The sequence below is a fragment of the Perna viridis genome, chromosome 9, assembly GCF_037379345.1.
Source record: "Perna viridis isolate PV_CMFRI_1.1 ecotype Kerala chromosome 9, ASM3737934v1, whole genome shotgun sequence".
In the NCBI taxonomy this organism is placed as follows: Eukaryota; Metazoa; Mollusca; class Bivalvia; order Mytilida; family Mytilidae; genus Perna; species Perna viridis.
The window spans coordinates 14,377,797-14,393,103 of NC_142453.1; the positions used below are offsets into that span (position 1 = coordinate 14,377,797).

Here is a 15,307-nt window from a genome sequence, read left to right on the forward strand (position 1 = left end):
ATGGTTTTCCTTGCTTACAAAATTAGCAAAAAAAAAGAAATGGCTCCAGAAACTCAAATAATTCTTAAACATGTTCTCATCCACTTTCTTTGGATTAAATATGTTCTAATTATTTCGTGAAAAGACCATGTGTTTTATTTCTAATGAAAAACAGGATCAAAGCAGTATTTAGTTTTTTTCAAGTTAGATTTGAAAAAGACTCCGATGTCATCTATCAAGAAATTTATTGAAAGTTGTAGATTGGTATAGAGTTGCTTTAAGTAAGGGAGTGGACTAAGATGAAGTAAATGGTATCCTAAATAATTTTGTTAGCTTCAGTTATAAAGATCATCAATTTTCTAATAATAGTTCATTACTATTTTCAGATTTGTTTAATAAAAATCCAAGTTTGTGTTCGTCTCTGTAATTGAAAAAAATCTAAAGTCCAGTAATTTATCAAAATATATACACAGTTTTGACGTGAATTATGATATTCAATTACGGTTTTTAATATTTATTTTAGCATCCATTTAATTTTATAAATGAAGTTCAACAATTCTAACAAGGTGAAAATTGACTGTGGTCAAATTACAAAAGTAACAGTAGAATTTAGTACAGTGGAAGTAGTAGGTAACATTTGGTTAATAGGTAAATACATTGAGATATATAACAAAAGGGGATTTCACTCCACTTTGATCGTGGTCCGCTATTGTAAATAAGTCAGAAGTATGGACCATTAATTGTATGACGTATTACAGTACCCATTGCTCTGTCATTAGGTCATTTAATATTACCTATACAGTCTATACTTGTTTGGTTATAATTTACCTATCAAATATCATTCCACAAAATAAATAAAAAAAATCATGTATATGCTGTCATAGTTCATAAAGAGATGGGGATGTGTCACCACCCAATTGTAAATACTACTTAGTACTAATGAAGATGTTTTGTACACTTCTCTTTAAAACTCTCCATCCATATTTGCATCAGGTTGTCTGATGGAAAGATGTTCCATTACCTTTTTATTAGCTTTGGTTTCAGAATTATGAAACTGAAAGATAATGTTATAAAGGGGGGAATAATGCAGCTGTTTATTCACAAGTCTATTAAGTTTCTAAACTTTGAGTGTGTAAGGGCCTTACATCTTTCCAAGAGTGATTGTAAGAATCATGTAGGTGTCAAGCTATTATATCAAAGAATTCTTCAAAGGTCATTTAAATTGTTAAAATAATAATAATTTAAAGATAAAATTTTGAAACCATTCTTTTCTTTGTTCATCTATGGTACTTATGGGGTCAAATAGATTAAAACAGTGTTTTTGAGTGGACCAAAGTATTAAATGACCCCCTGCCTTTTGGTAATAGGGAATTTTTTTTTTACTATCAATTACATATCAGAAGAAAAGCTTTCTGCTTGCACTATATATTAGTGATTGACTTTTAAACATGAAGTTGATAATGAATTATTATTGTCTGTGTTGAAATGTGTAAGTGCTTTGTTTGTCAAAGTAATACCATGTAGCAGGTATTTTTTGAGGGTTTTTTTTGATGTATTTTAGTGGTCTGTCTAAAAACACTAAAATAAATTCTGCAAAATATTTACTTTTAGCTTTGTGCATCACTAAGCATCCACCAAAATAAGAAATGCCAAAATTTTTCATATGAATTTTTACCTTTAAATCGCCAATATTTACACTTGCCTAAGTAACTCACTATATGGTAAGTTATTGGGCTAAATACCAAATGCAAGGACTTTCAAGGGGGGGGGGTAGTTATTTGGCTAAATAAATACCACATGCAAGGAATTTCAAGGGGTACATGTCTATATCTGTTCATTTTTTGTCTCTGTACTCCAGGGTGCCATTGTCCACTGTACTCCTGGGTATATTTGTCCTACCTCACTGTACATCTGGGTACCTCTGTCCTACCTCACTGTACATCTGGATACTTCTGTCCTACCTCACAGTCTGTCAAGTGACTCCTATTCCAGATTTTTTCCTGAATTTTCCAGAGAAACTCCTGATAACTCCTGATTTTGAACCCTTGCACCACAAAAAAAATGTTGAAATATTTTTTTATATTTCATAGTGTTATACAAGTAAAACTGAATTTATATTGTGAAAAATGTTACCGTGTATTCTTTTGGTTGCTGTTTTACATTCATATTGTGACTTTTCCTTAAAAAAATTCACATCATGAAGGCATCTATAGTAGGAATTTTCTTTTGTTTTTGTCTGTCTGTTTTATATCTTTATATTGCTGTTGAAAACTGGAGGACACAAAGTCCAACTAATCTTCATGAAACTTTATACATTTATAGATCATGACATGAATTGTTTTTTTATTATAGTGTTGTATAAAACTCTTTGTTATGTAGAGCTTAATAAAAGGAGGTGAAGAAAATGGCCTAGGTAAGACCTTTTAGTATATTAGACAAACTTTGGCATTACATTACATATCCTTTAGTAAGTATTTTAATCAAGGTGTTCTAACTTTTTTCAAAGTGTTGCTTTTCAAATTGTTACATTTATTGAAAGCTCTTACTTAGAAGGGTTGAAGTCGGCCATTTTCATGGAATTTTGTATTATTACATTACTTTCTTTATTTAAAAATTCCTGATAACCTCCTGAATTTTAAGAAAATTCTTTCTGGATTTCCTAATTTTTTGGACCCAAAAAGTGCTTGACAGGCTGACCTCACTATACATCTGAGTATCTCTATCTCTAGTAACTACACAGACTTTTCGTATTGCGCTAGAATTCTTACAAGTAGGCTTCTGGAACAGGGTTATGTTGCTACAAGATTGACGTCATCATGAACTCATGGTTATTATGTTATTTCCATCTGCACCATGAAAACTTATTTGTTCTACATATCATAGTTTTTTAGTCTACCCCAGACTTGACTTTTCATGAGCAACTCTGGATGGTTGTAGAAAAGCAGAGGACATTTACCCTGCCGGTGCACCTGGTACATGCTCTCAATTTTTAGTGGAGTCTGAGTTTCTCATTTACTTTTGTTACTTTGTATGTATTATTTTAGTTACTTTATGTTCTTTGTTGTGTTTGTCTGTTTTCCATGTCTGGTCTTCGTCCCTGGATTATTCTTTTGGTTTCTGCTAGAATCTTGGTTCCCTTGATTTCTCTTTCTTTGTACTCAACAGGGTTGGATTGTCCAATTCTGCTATACACTAGGATATCATTGTCCTCCCTCACTGTACCCGCCATGATGTCATTGTCCGACCTCACTGTGTACAGTAGGATGTCATTGTCCAGCCTAGATGTACACCATGTATCTGATTAAGCACACTGTACATCAAGATACCAGTGTCCCATCCCAGCTAGAGTGTCATTGTCCTATATCTCACTGCATGTACACTAGGGTATCAGTGATCTATCTACTTCATTGTACATCCTATCTTGATCACTGTACACAAGGATATCATTAGCTTTGGTGTAACTAGATGTAAAGTGGATGCGTAACATATATGGCAGAATCTGTTTGATTGATTTTATCATATCATTATGTATCATATTATTTCTCATAATTTTTATAGCTAGCTGACATAAGCTAAGTCTGACACTAATAGTGATTTGCATGGCAATGAGACATATCAGAATATAGTTTAGGCCATTGTTTTTTAATTTTTAGTTTTACGAAATTATTTCACCAAAGTCATGAGTAGGAGGACAAAAAAAAAAAAAAAAGACATTTTAGATTTTTTTTTTTTTTTTTTTTTAGATGTTGTTAAAGATAATACTTTTCTGAACATATTTCATATGGTTTTAAGACAAAATGGGTTGAATTTGTGTTTGTGCATTTGAAATTGTGCTGTTTTCTTTCTGTTTGACATTGTTTCAACCATTTTAAAATAATGTGTTGATATTCTGCCCACAAGATTCTAGGACCTGCCTTCTTTTTTTTCACTTTTTTCTAAATATTAAACAGAAATAGAGTTGAACATTCTTTTTATTATTTTTCAAACAATAAATGTATTGGAATTTATACCCCATTTCACTCATCACTCCCACAGGCAAATCAGTTGCCACTTATTTCCACATATTTTTTCTGTTAATAGATCTGGATCTAATTCGTCAGATATAGCCTGGCCTATCGTAGAATCAGTTTGGGCCTTTATAAATTTGTTTTTAATTGCTTAAGACCAGGATCAAACACAATGATGCAGAACCATGAATGCATCTTTCCTGTGCTCGCTGTTCAGGTAAAACAGTGCTATGTCTTATTATTTTAGGTTGGCCTTTTGTGTACCATACTTAATTAAATACTTCCGGACACTGTGATTGGACTAATTGTGCTGACACCCAAAACGTTTTATTAATTCCAGGCTCTAACATTATTATACTTTTAAAAAATTGCATTATATTTTTTGAAAACCATTTTATATTATATTATGAATTTTATGTTATGAATTTTTAAAATTTATGTGCCATTCGCAGAAAAAGGGGGGAAGTTTGACCCCAAACATCATCTGCTTAAAATAACAAAGAATCAAGATGGTTTTGCTATGACTTTGATCACAATTTTAGTTAGAGAAATGAAGATATTACTGGAAAAAAGTCATTTTATAGCTCTGTCATTGTTTTAAAGGTGTGAATATTTCAAATGTTTCACTATTGTCGCCCTATGGGAAATAAATAGTACCGTTCTACCTTCAGATCTCTTCGCTTAGGGGTGCTTCGCTTCAAAGTATTCAAAACAAACTTTGAACAACATGGTTTTTACCGTAAAAACTGCTATGTCTTTCAAGCGCAATAAAGATTAAGACTATTAAAGGTATAGCCAATAACCTTTAACCTTTTATTTTTTTGAAACAGCAAAGCACAGAGTTGGTTGGAAAAAATTTAAAAAAAACGAAACGAAACTTATTTTATTTTTTTTCCAAATTGCTAAAAATTAGGGTCGGCGGATTTGTAAAAACTAAGAGTAAAAAAAACAATGGCCTTAGGACATTTGAAATACCCCATCATCATTTGGAACGAAAGAATTTCATGTCATGATATTTCATGAAATAAGAAAGGTTCAATTTGAACACAATTCAAATATTGGGACACTTTCAACCTTCATGAGTTATTTTTGATACAAGACTATACATTTATACTTCTGGATTACTAGTGGTAACCTGTTGTGTAAATATGTGTCTTCAATATACAACAGTCATTTAAAGACTTTACCATGTGTTTTCAGCTTTCCAAACATTTTTAGAACATTTACAAATACATTATCATATTTAATTTGTTTCTTATGCTCAAAATAACATTGGTAATCATTTAAAGGGAGTGAGACATGTTCTGGTGTCAAAACTTCACAAGTTCATTAAATTTCTTGCTTTATTTGTCTTGTGAATTTGTAAATGATTTTTCCCTGCAAAAGGTTTTACATGGAAAGGAATAAACATAGTCAGTTTGATTTTCAGTTTAAAGAAACAAACATTTTGTAAGCATTATTTTCAGTCAAAATAATTGTGTTGGCCTTTTGACCTTTAGTTCAAATATTAAGTGGTTTTCAGCTATTTCTTATTAGAGAGAGGTTTTAGCTATTGAACATTAGTGAACCTAATTTTCTTCTAGAAACAGTGCTTTGTAATGACTAGAGTGTAAAGAACCCAGTATTAGTCCTGTATGTAATGAAATTATAGGATAATTGGCAATTTACATTCTCAAAATGATAAGTTTTATATATTATACCCCACTCAATGAGTGGTTGGTCCTTGTCCATCTATCCAATTTTTACCGCAATTATCTCTGTTTCCAGTGGATGAATCAATTTTATTTGGTGTGTGGCTTTACATAGATGGGCAGACATTGTTAGCCATTTTGGGTGCTGTCTGATTTCAACTTTCAGTTTTGTGAGCCATTTTTCACTGTATAAAACAGTGGAGAAAATTTTCAATTTGTTGGATGGATTGATTTTAAATTTGGTTTGTGGCTTTATAAATAGATATGGCATATGTTGTAAGTGATTTTTGTTGCTTTCTGATACCAATTCATGTACTAATAGGGTATACCTATCATGACAATGCATACAGCTTCATCAAAAGGAAAGATAAAGTATACATCAATTTTATTTAAGATGAAAAAAGTGATTTGATTCATTATTAACATATTTGGTGTGTTTTTTCACATTAAATTGTCATGTTTACACAAGAAAGGTGAAATGGTTTGTAAAACAATGAAATAATTGCACTGTGGTTCAGCATATGTAAAAGAGAAATTTAACTCATGTAAAGCTTGCAGATGCTTCTTTTTACCAAAGTATTGAATAGGCATGTCAACCTGAATTACCTTAAGTGGACATTGGCAACAACACACATTTTTTGGTGTAAATTGTTTTGAAAGCTTCACAAAATTAGTGAAATAAGTTAATTACACAGCTGTATTTATGATTTGATGTTTAACTTTACTGTGAGGTATTACTTATGTGACAATTGTTAGTCTAATTTCAATTAATCCTACTCAGAATAATTCTTAGAGGTATTCCCTTCAGTATTAATTCCACTAACATGAATGTTGCAAATACAAACTGAATGATTTTTATGCAGATATAAAGTACAAATAGTTTGTATACAGATTTAATAATTTTTATTTGCTCAAGAGCAAACAAGGAAACTCAAACACAAGCTTTTCCAACTTACATCGTGTCTCTCCTTTTGGCACAATAGCGTGAAAACAGATATAATATATGGAATATTAAGTACACACAATTTAAGTCGGAATTATTTTCTGGTTTTGCCATTTGTTATACAGACGTTCCTATGGCCTACTGCTTAGATTTTATCAGTAATTTTGTTAATACCCTTAGTTTATATCTTAAATTTAGCTTCTATTTCCCTTAAAAATTCTTTATCAGTATTGTAAAACAAGTACTATCTTTAAAAAAAAGATAGCCGACGCATTAAAATTTTACTTCTACAATGTAAGTTTCTACATTTCTTCAAAGAGTTATAGAAAATATTATAAATCCTTGATTTCTTTCAAGAAAATAACACATGGTACGCCATTTAAAATTTTCTATACAGTGTTTATGAACGCCACCAAGTTATCAGTACTTGGCCAATCGGGGAAACAGATTTGAGATCAGATAACTTGCATTTCCACCGAAGAGCGTCCTTAAGGTCAAATGGTAAAAAGCGAAACTATACTGACTGCGTCGGAAAAACTGTATCAGCATCCTTGAAATATAAATATAAGTTACTCAGAGTCTGATCTATTTCCGTAAAGCTGTCCTAGAATGATTAAGACAGTATTTTATTAAATTGTAATAATATATCAGATAAATTAAGACCATTATCTGGCAAACCTTAATATTCATATTAATTTGATATATCAATCACTGTAAGATTTGTTTCTGATGGTGTTTAGTGATTAACCCAACATTAATTACACACAGGCTTTCTAGTCGTTTTTTTAAAATATGATTTAAAAATTCTCAGACGATTTTTCCATATTCTGAGTTTCAAAACTATATACATTGGTATAAGACTATTGAACAATTGGTGTATGTAAGCAAGATAAATGTACTGCATGTAATTATATCTTTGCTACTCCTATTCATGTCATGCATGATTATCTCATCTTTTACAGATTTAGTGTTATACTTTGGTTTTTACATAAAATTAATTTTTTTTATTCCATAATTTGTGTATGATTTATCACAAAAGACATAATCTTTTATCATATGAATTATTGGCTGAATGTACAGTGGTAGTACTGTATTATTATGACTTTCTGTAGAGTGGTATAATACTGTATTATTATGACTTTCTGTAGAGTGGTAATACTGTATTATTATGACTTTCTGTAGAGTGGTATAATACTGTATTATTATGACTTTCTGTAGAGTGGTATAATACTGTATTATTATGACTTTCTGTAAAGTGGTAGTAGTGTATTATTATGACATTCTGTAGAGTGGTAGTAGTGTATTATTATGACATTCTGTAGAGTGGTAGTAGTGTATTATGACATTCTGTAGAGTGGTAGTAGTGTATTATTATGACATTCTGTAGAGTGGTAGTAGTGTATTATTATGACTTTCTGTAAAGTGGTAGTAGTGTATTATTATGACATTCTGTAGAGTGGTAGTAGTGTATTATGACATTCTGTAGAGTGGTAGTAGTGTATTATGACATTCTGTAGAGTGGTTGTAGTGTATTATTATGACATTCTGTAGAGTGGTAGTAGTGTATTATGACATTCTGTAGAGTGGTAGTACTGTATTATTATGACTTTCGGTAGAGTGGTAGTACTGTATTATTATGACATTCTGTAGAGTGGTAGTAGTGTATTATGACATTCTGTAGAGTGGTAGTACTGTATTATTATGACTTTCTGTAGAGTGGTATAGCACTGTATTATTATGACTTTCTGTAGAGTGGTATAGCACTGTATTATTATGACTTTCTGTAGAGTGGTAGTAGTGTATTATTATGACATTCTGTAGAGTGGTAGTAGTGTATTATGACATTCTGTAGAGTGGTAGTAGTGTATTATTATGACATTCTGTAGAGTGGTAGTAGTGTATTATTATGACATTCTGTAGAGTGGTAGTACTGTATTATTATGACTTTCTGTAAAGTGGTAGTACAATATTATTATGACATTCTGTAGAGTGGTAGTACTGTATTATTATGACATTCTGTAGAGTGGTAGTAGTGTATTATGACATTCTGTAGAGTGGTAGTAGTGTATTATTATGACTTCCTGTAGAGTGGTAGTACAGTATTATTATGACATTCTGTAGAGTGGTAGTACTGTATTATTATGACTTTCTGTAGAGTGGTAGTACTGTATTATTATGACTTTCTGTAGAGTGGTAGTACAGTATTGATGATTTAGCTATTTTTTATTGTTTAAATGTTGATGTTGCTGTACTGGATTGTTATAGGCTTTGACAGAAAGATCTTCACCCCTTTCTACCTTATGTTTGATGGTATTACCTTTTGTGTTACTGGATAATGTACAAATCCCTTTAATAAGTTTAAAGTTATTTAGAATGTAATTTAGTGAATCTGGCCATGAAGATTATCTGACATGAAAGGAGACCTCCATCAGGTAAATCTTGGCTTAATGGACATAGAAATGGAGGTTGACCCATTCTGTTGATATATTTATCAAATCTAAATACTTTAGTTCAATAGTTTCTCATTCTCAAAAATGTAGTTTACGCCAAATTTAATTCAGGTGATTACCTTTTTTATGTTGGAACATTGTAAATTTTCTGTTACCATTTGTATCCCAATACACTGATGAATTGCTCTTGCATAATACAGGTAGTTCTTATAATTTCTGCTGAGTTCACTCATTCTCCACTTCATTTCAACAGGTTCATGTGTGATAATACTCCATTACAATGGAAATAAAGATTTAACACTGTTGCTGAAAGGTGTGCATCACCACATAAAATTGTAACCATGTAATACCTGGTTAAAGTTACTATTGTTAACTTGATAATAGGGAGCATTAAAAGCTTTTAATCTGCAGGAATATTCTAGTAATCACAGGAAATGGTTATGAAACAGATTAATTTATTCTGTAAAGAATCATAAAAGCTATTTCGTTAGGCCAACATAAGAAGGTTTCTGTTAAAATTGTTTTAGACATCCATTTTATGCCATTTGTATACATTCTGTTGTATATTCAGGAAGACATTGAGCTGCTGTGGCAAAAGAAATGAATGATTATTACAATTAGAGACTAAAGTGAATTCTTAATTAACTGCCAAATAACCCTTCAAAAATGAATAATTGGTAGTCATTATAAGTAATTAAAATTGACTATCACTACAAGATTAATTTGACAAAAAGAAGATGTACATTTTTTATTTATTGACCATTCCCCTTCTGACTTCTTACGAAACACATAGCTTATATTTGAATAAACTTTTTTCTATAGTGACCATCAACACAGAGTTTTAATGTTTGGCTTATTAATAGTCAATGGTATTGAGTAGCAGGATATTGGAAACCAGTGCAGATTTGGTCTTGTCACACTCTACCAGAAGCTCTTTCAATGTGTAAATTAACCAGCTGTGAAACTAGGTGAACAAGTCATAATAAGTGTCTCGCAAGATAATTTTAACAGTGTTTGAAATGTGATCCCAATTGATATTCTAAAAGTTTCATAACTTTAATATGCTTAGAATAGTTAGCATGTGTGTTGGAAGGTTTGCATAATCTCATTCTTTTATTATTTTCCAGTCTTGCCAGATCTATATAAGGTCTTGTACTAGTAAACATATCATGTAATTAATATGACCAGCTTTCATGGTATGAGCTTGTAAAATGATAATTAGTCTGTTTAAGTGTGTTGTAGGGAATAATATTACCACAGATGTACAGGGTCATGTTGTTAGAGGCTAACACTTTGAGTTGTTATTTGAGAGATTTTCAATTTTTTTAATGGTTTTTAAAATAGTATTGCCAAAGTTAATTTTGATAAATAAGTTGAAACAACATATGAAGTGGAATTTCGTAATAATAGGACTTTTAATGAGCTGATAAAAAAAATCACAATTTTGTTTCTTAGTGGCATTTTCCTCTACAGGTCGAGATTTGTTGTCCATCAGGAATAAGAAATATGTCCTCACATTTCAGAAAAAGGTTTAAAAGAAAATTTAATAGCTGGGTTGGTTTCTTTCATTTTCTGATTAATATATATTCTCAAGTAGAACAGTGGTGACTAGTATATTGATAGAAGCAATTTCCTTATTATATACATTAATTAATATGTAAATTGTTTGAACAAAATGAGAAAGAAAGCTCTTTCCTGATATTTAATGGGGTTAAGGGAATTAGCATCTAAATATTTATGATGAAAGAGTATCTATTTCTCTGTACCTATCAATGGCTATATTAAAGCAATATCCTTTACTGAAATCTCTTTACTTAAGATAAGCAAACATTATTGGGGATAAAAATGTATTAATATTGGCCATGTTACGAATTATGAGGTTCTTGTTTATGATAGAATTTTGTATGAAGAAGAATTGGAATTAGCCCCAATCTTTTCTTAAGATTTAAATTCTTTTAAGGAAAGTTTGAAATGAGATAAGGTATTGACAGTTATATGAAGGTCTCTGATATCAGGGATTTATCTGGATGAGCCAGCTGTATGAAATATGAATGATGAAAATGTCAGGTATGAATCTGAATTTCAATATTTAAGATATTATCTTAGCTTAAAACATTTTGTTTTTTTCTTAGAATACTGCCTCTAGATATTTCATCGCATTAAGTACCTTAGATCTTATTGAAGTAGTCATCTGATTTGAGCCTATTGTACAGTCCACAGTTATATGGTCACAACAATAATATATATATATCTATTCTATAGAATTAAAGATTTTTTATAAATGTTGGTACCTCTCCTGTTTATAATGTTCACTTGCTCTCAGTATTTCTAGCATGCTTAATACTTTAAAGTTAAATGAAATGAATTCTTTTCTTTTGTCTTTATCCTGATTGTGTGATGAATCATAATGTTAAACTGTCAGACTCTGACATGTTTATATGACGCTTTAATGTGACATGAAAATACAAGATTTTATGAATATGTCTACTGATAATTCTGACAGTTTTTCATACATTTGAGTCTTCATCACAATAGATGTAAGTTACTCCATTATGGCTCTTTTGGTTTTAATTTATTTCTGGTCAGAATGGTAGTTTAAATTCTTCTTTCTCTATGTTCTCTATGTTTAGCTTTGTTGATAAAATTTAAATCCATTTTCGTGTCTTGATTGAAATAATCACAAATGGGCATGCTCATTAAGTCCAGACCAATCCAAGAGCATACATGAATTTAACTGTATTAAGATTTCGACCCATTTATTTAGGACAGAGAGATTAGAACACACCTGAATGCACACAAGGTTTAACTGATTGAAGACATTAACATATTTAGATGTTGATATTTACCTGTGCCTAACAAAACTGTTAATTAATCAATACTTTGACAGGAGACAGTGTTGTACCTTTATTAGTTTGTGCATGGTAGTTTATTGTGCCATTATTTCTGGGGATATAATTTTCCTGTATTTGAAAGGATTAGGATTTTTGAATTTAGAAAAAAAAACTGAAGGTGCTAAAATTGTATTCAGTGGACTTAAAGTAGATTTGTTTATTATTGGATAATAATATCAGTTGATTTATTACAATAGTTTGGTTCACACCTGGAATTTTCCTTCTTTGAAGTTTCTAATGTTTGCAATGATTGTTAAAACATTGAAAAAAATCAATGAAAATTTGAAACAAAATATTGGAAACTGTTGATGACGACATTTTTCATATGTTACAACAAGAATACATTTTAAATGGATTAGAGAATAAAGTTTTATGTTGAGAGATTTATGGAGATTATTTATTTGTATTGCTTTTATGTGAATTGATGTGATTTCAACATATGCTGAAAAAGTTATTGTTAAGTGGGAAAGTCTGAAAAAAATGTGGTTACATTTTAGTGTGGAGGCTAAAAATATGAATCGGTCAATAAAATGATGAAATGGGCCTACAGGTCACTTAAAGATGGAAAGGATCATAAAAAATCAAAAAAACAGGTGAGAGTATTTTTGATTTGAGATACATTTATACCCATACATTTCACATCAACATACCTCTATGACAGTTTCCTTGCCTTAGTTTTATTTGACATACATTTATAACAAATAGATTATTTTAACTATATTTGTATAATCCTTTAGTTTTTCTCCATAAGAAAACTAAGGATGACTTCTATTTTATCTGCCCTATTAATGAAATCTTGCAGTATTCCAAATTTAAAAATATGTAAAACACTGAGGCTTCATTCCTTTGCATTGCATATGGTAGAACCTCTTGGTGATGGATTTGGTTTTGGTTTTGAGTATTTCTTCTAATATTTTGATTATGATCTTCTTTTATATTTGATTTAAATGTTGGTGATGAGAGGTTACTCCTTGAAACATGTATTTTTTTGTATTCTACATACCTGCCTTGATTCATTAATTGAAAAGAAAAACAATCAAAAACAGAACTCTCAAGAGGTGAGTGAAGTCCTATATATACTGTAAATTTCTGGAAACAATTGAATTTGAATCTTTTATCTAAACTTGTTTATTGTTAGTTGTTTGATTCTCTCTTCTCTCTCAGTGTTGTCCCAATATGTTTATTTTTTTCATTTTCTACATCTTAAAGTGTGTGTTTAAGGACCAGTATTCAAATCAAATGATTTATTCTAATATAACCTTTTAAAGGCAATTTAATTTCTTTAATCTGTTCCTAATATAATTTTATATACCATAAAACTGAACACTTGATGTATCACATAAATATCAAAGTTTATTCCTACTCTTTAATCATGCAACTTTCAAAGCCTCTGGTACTCTTTAATCATATAATTTTGATTACCCATTATGTGAAGTTTTATTAAAAATAGTCTAATTTGTCTACGTACAATGTATTTTGTTCAGTAGCCAGACAGAAAAATCAATTTTTAGGTTTGATTCACAAGTACCAATTCTGTAGGTATATACCTTTGTTAAGTGTAGTTTGTAATAGAAATTCATTGATTTTTGAATAACAGACAAAATATTTGTGCTTGTTCCAAAATTGAACTGGCTTCTGAAGTGTTTATATAAGGAAATACATATTTTGTATATTGGGGTAGCATTTATGATGTCTGTTTATTGTGAATAGCTAAGGTTGATATAGGTTTGAATTATTTATTGAAGTATGGTCCAATGGTACTTGTATATAGAGAGCTGCTCTTTGATGTTGCAAAGTCTGTATGGTCATTTTACTAGTTATATTCATTTGTATGTAAAAGTTGAAATGTGACAAAACCCTAGTGATAAAGTTACAGTTTTATGGTCTGTTTTTCCTGTAGCATGTCTTGTTTCTATTTTTAAATCCTCTTTACTAATGAAACATTTTCTGTGCAGCAATGGTTTTCCTACATGGATTTCACTTTCAAATGCCCAGAAATGTATTTCATTCAACTAAGACTTCATTGTCTTTTAATATATTTAACACTGTAAAAGCAGTTCATTTAAATGTAGTAAATTAGATAAACAATGAGGCATGTACAAATAATTAAACACCAAGCACTTAGAAAACAATTCTCTTTTGAACTTGATCACCTTTTGAAAGGAAAAGTATGTTGATGTTTAATAACTTGTATAAGGCATGATTGTAGTAGTCCCTGATAGTCTCAATTTACATATAATTACAAAGGGACAATATAATTTTATGCAGATGGGTGCCAGAGCCCTTTGCTTTGAATATTAACAGATTAAAGCCCATTTAGGTGAAAGTTATTTTATTTGAATAAGTGATAAAATGCCTAATTATAAGAGTGGTAATTAAAACCTGTCTATACTAACCATACACAGGGTATGGAATAGTTATAGTGTCTGGGACAAAATCTGGCAAATTATGATTGTAAACAAATTTTGACTGATTTTTGGATCTTAAAAAGATTCTGCATTGTGAGAATGCCGTTTTTGAATTGAATCATTATTAAACAGTAATTTGGAATCTTACCCTGTATATGTTATAATTGTAGACATTGTTACAATGTAAGTTTTTATTACCTGACTCCACATAATGTACTGTGAGTTGTTGATTCTTCTTTCCATAATTTCTATGTATACATAAAAATGACATATTATTTGATGATGTTGATATCAACTTAATTAATATTTATACTGTATTTTAATGACACAGGAATATGTTGCAATGTCCTACAAGGGTTCCTGATAATTGCCCTTCAATTAAAGCCATAAATTTAACCATCCATTTAATTAGTGATGGTAGCTTTGACTCCTCTGTATTTATGGCATCTTATCAGAATCTACAGTCATATTAAATATATAAGGTCTAATAATTTAGATCAGTTGTATCCTTGACACCATTGTTTGTCTGCACATTATTTAATTTACATGTATATTTTGGAAGTTTTTGTTATGTTATAGTTTAGTGCATTACTCAGATATTTTGTATGTGTACTATCTAAACCCTTGCCTAACTTGTATACATAAAATACATATTTAAGTTGTTTTAATTTTTTAATGTACATTCTGTTTACGTCATGTAACAAGTGTATGATTACTCCTTAATTTAGGAAAGATTCGCTACAAACTTATATTTAACTAAGACAGTAAAAATATATTCTATTTGAAGATATTACCTACCATAAAATTTCTCTTTAATTGTTTTTTTTTTTTTTTATTTTGAACTTATGGACTTGAGTTAATTTATTTGGTCTATCTCTTTATAACTGTGTGCTACTTTATCAGTATTGTATAACCTTGACTATTTGATGGATGAGTGA

The 15,307-nt window shown here is 30.3% G+C and overlaps 1 protein-coding gene across 3 annotated transcripts in view; it reads left to right on the top strand.

Moving 5' to 3' along the window:
* Positions 1–15,307, top strand: part of LOC148606887 (uncharacterized) — a 94,955-nt gene that overhangs the window by 46,013 nt on the left and 33,635 nt on the right. Inside the window, exon 1 of one of the 3 annotated variants that reach the window (XM_088547085.1) lies at positions 11,856–12,554. The exons of the other annotated variants lie outside the window; for them this stretch is intronic. Within the exon in view, the coding sequence (XP_088403211.1) occupies positions 12,492–12,554 (63 nt within the window). The 5' untranslated portion in view covers positions 11,856–12,491. Of the gene's footprint in view, positions 1–11,855; positions 12,555–15,307 lie in introns of those variants that run through there. 3 annotated transcript variants of the gene reach the window in all.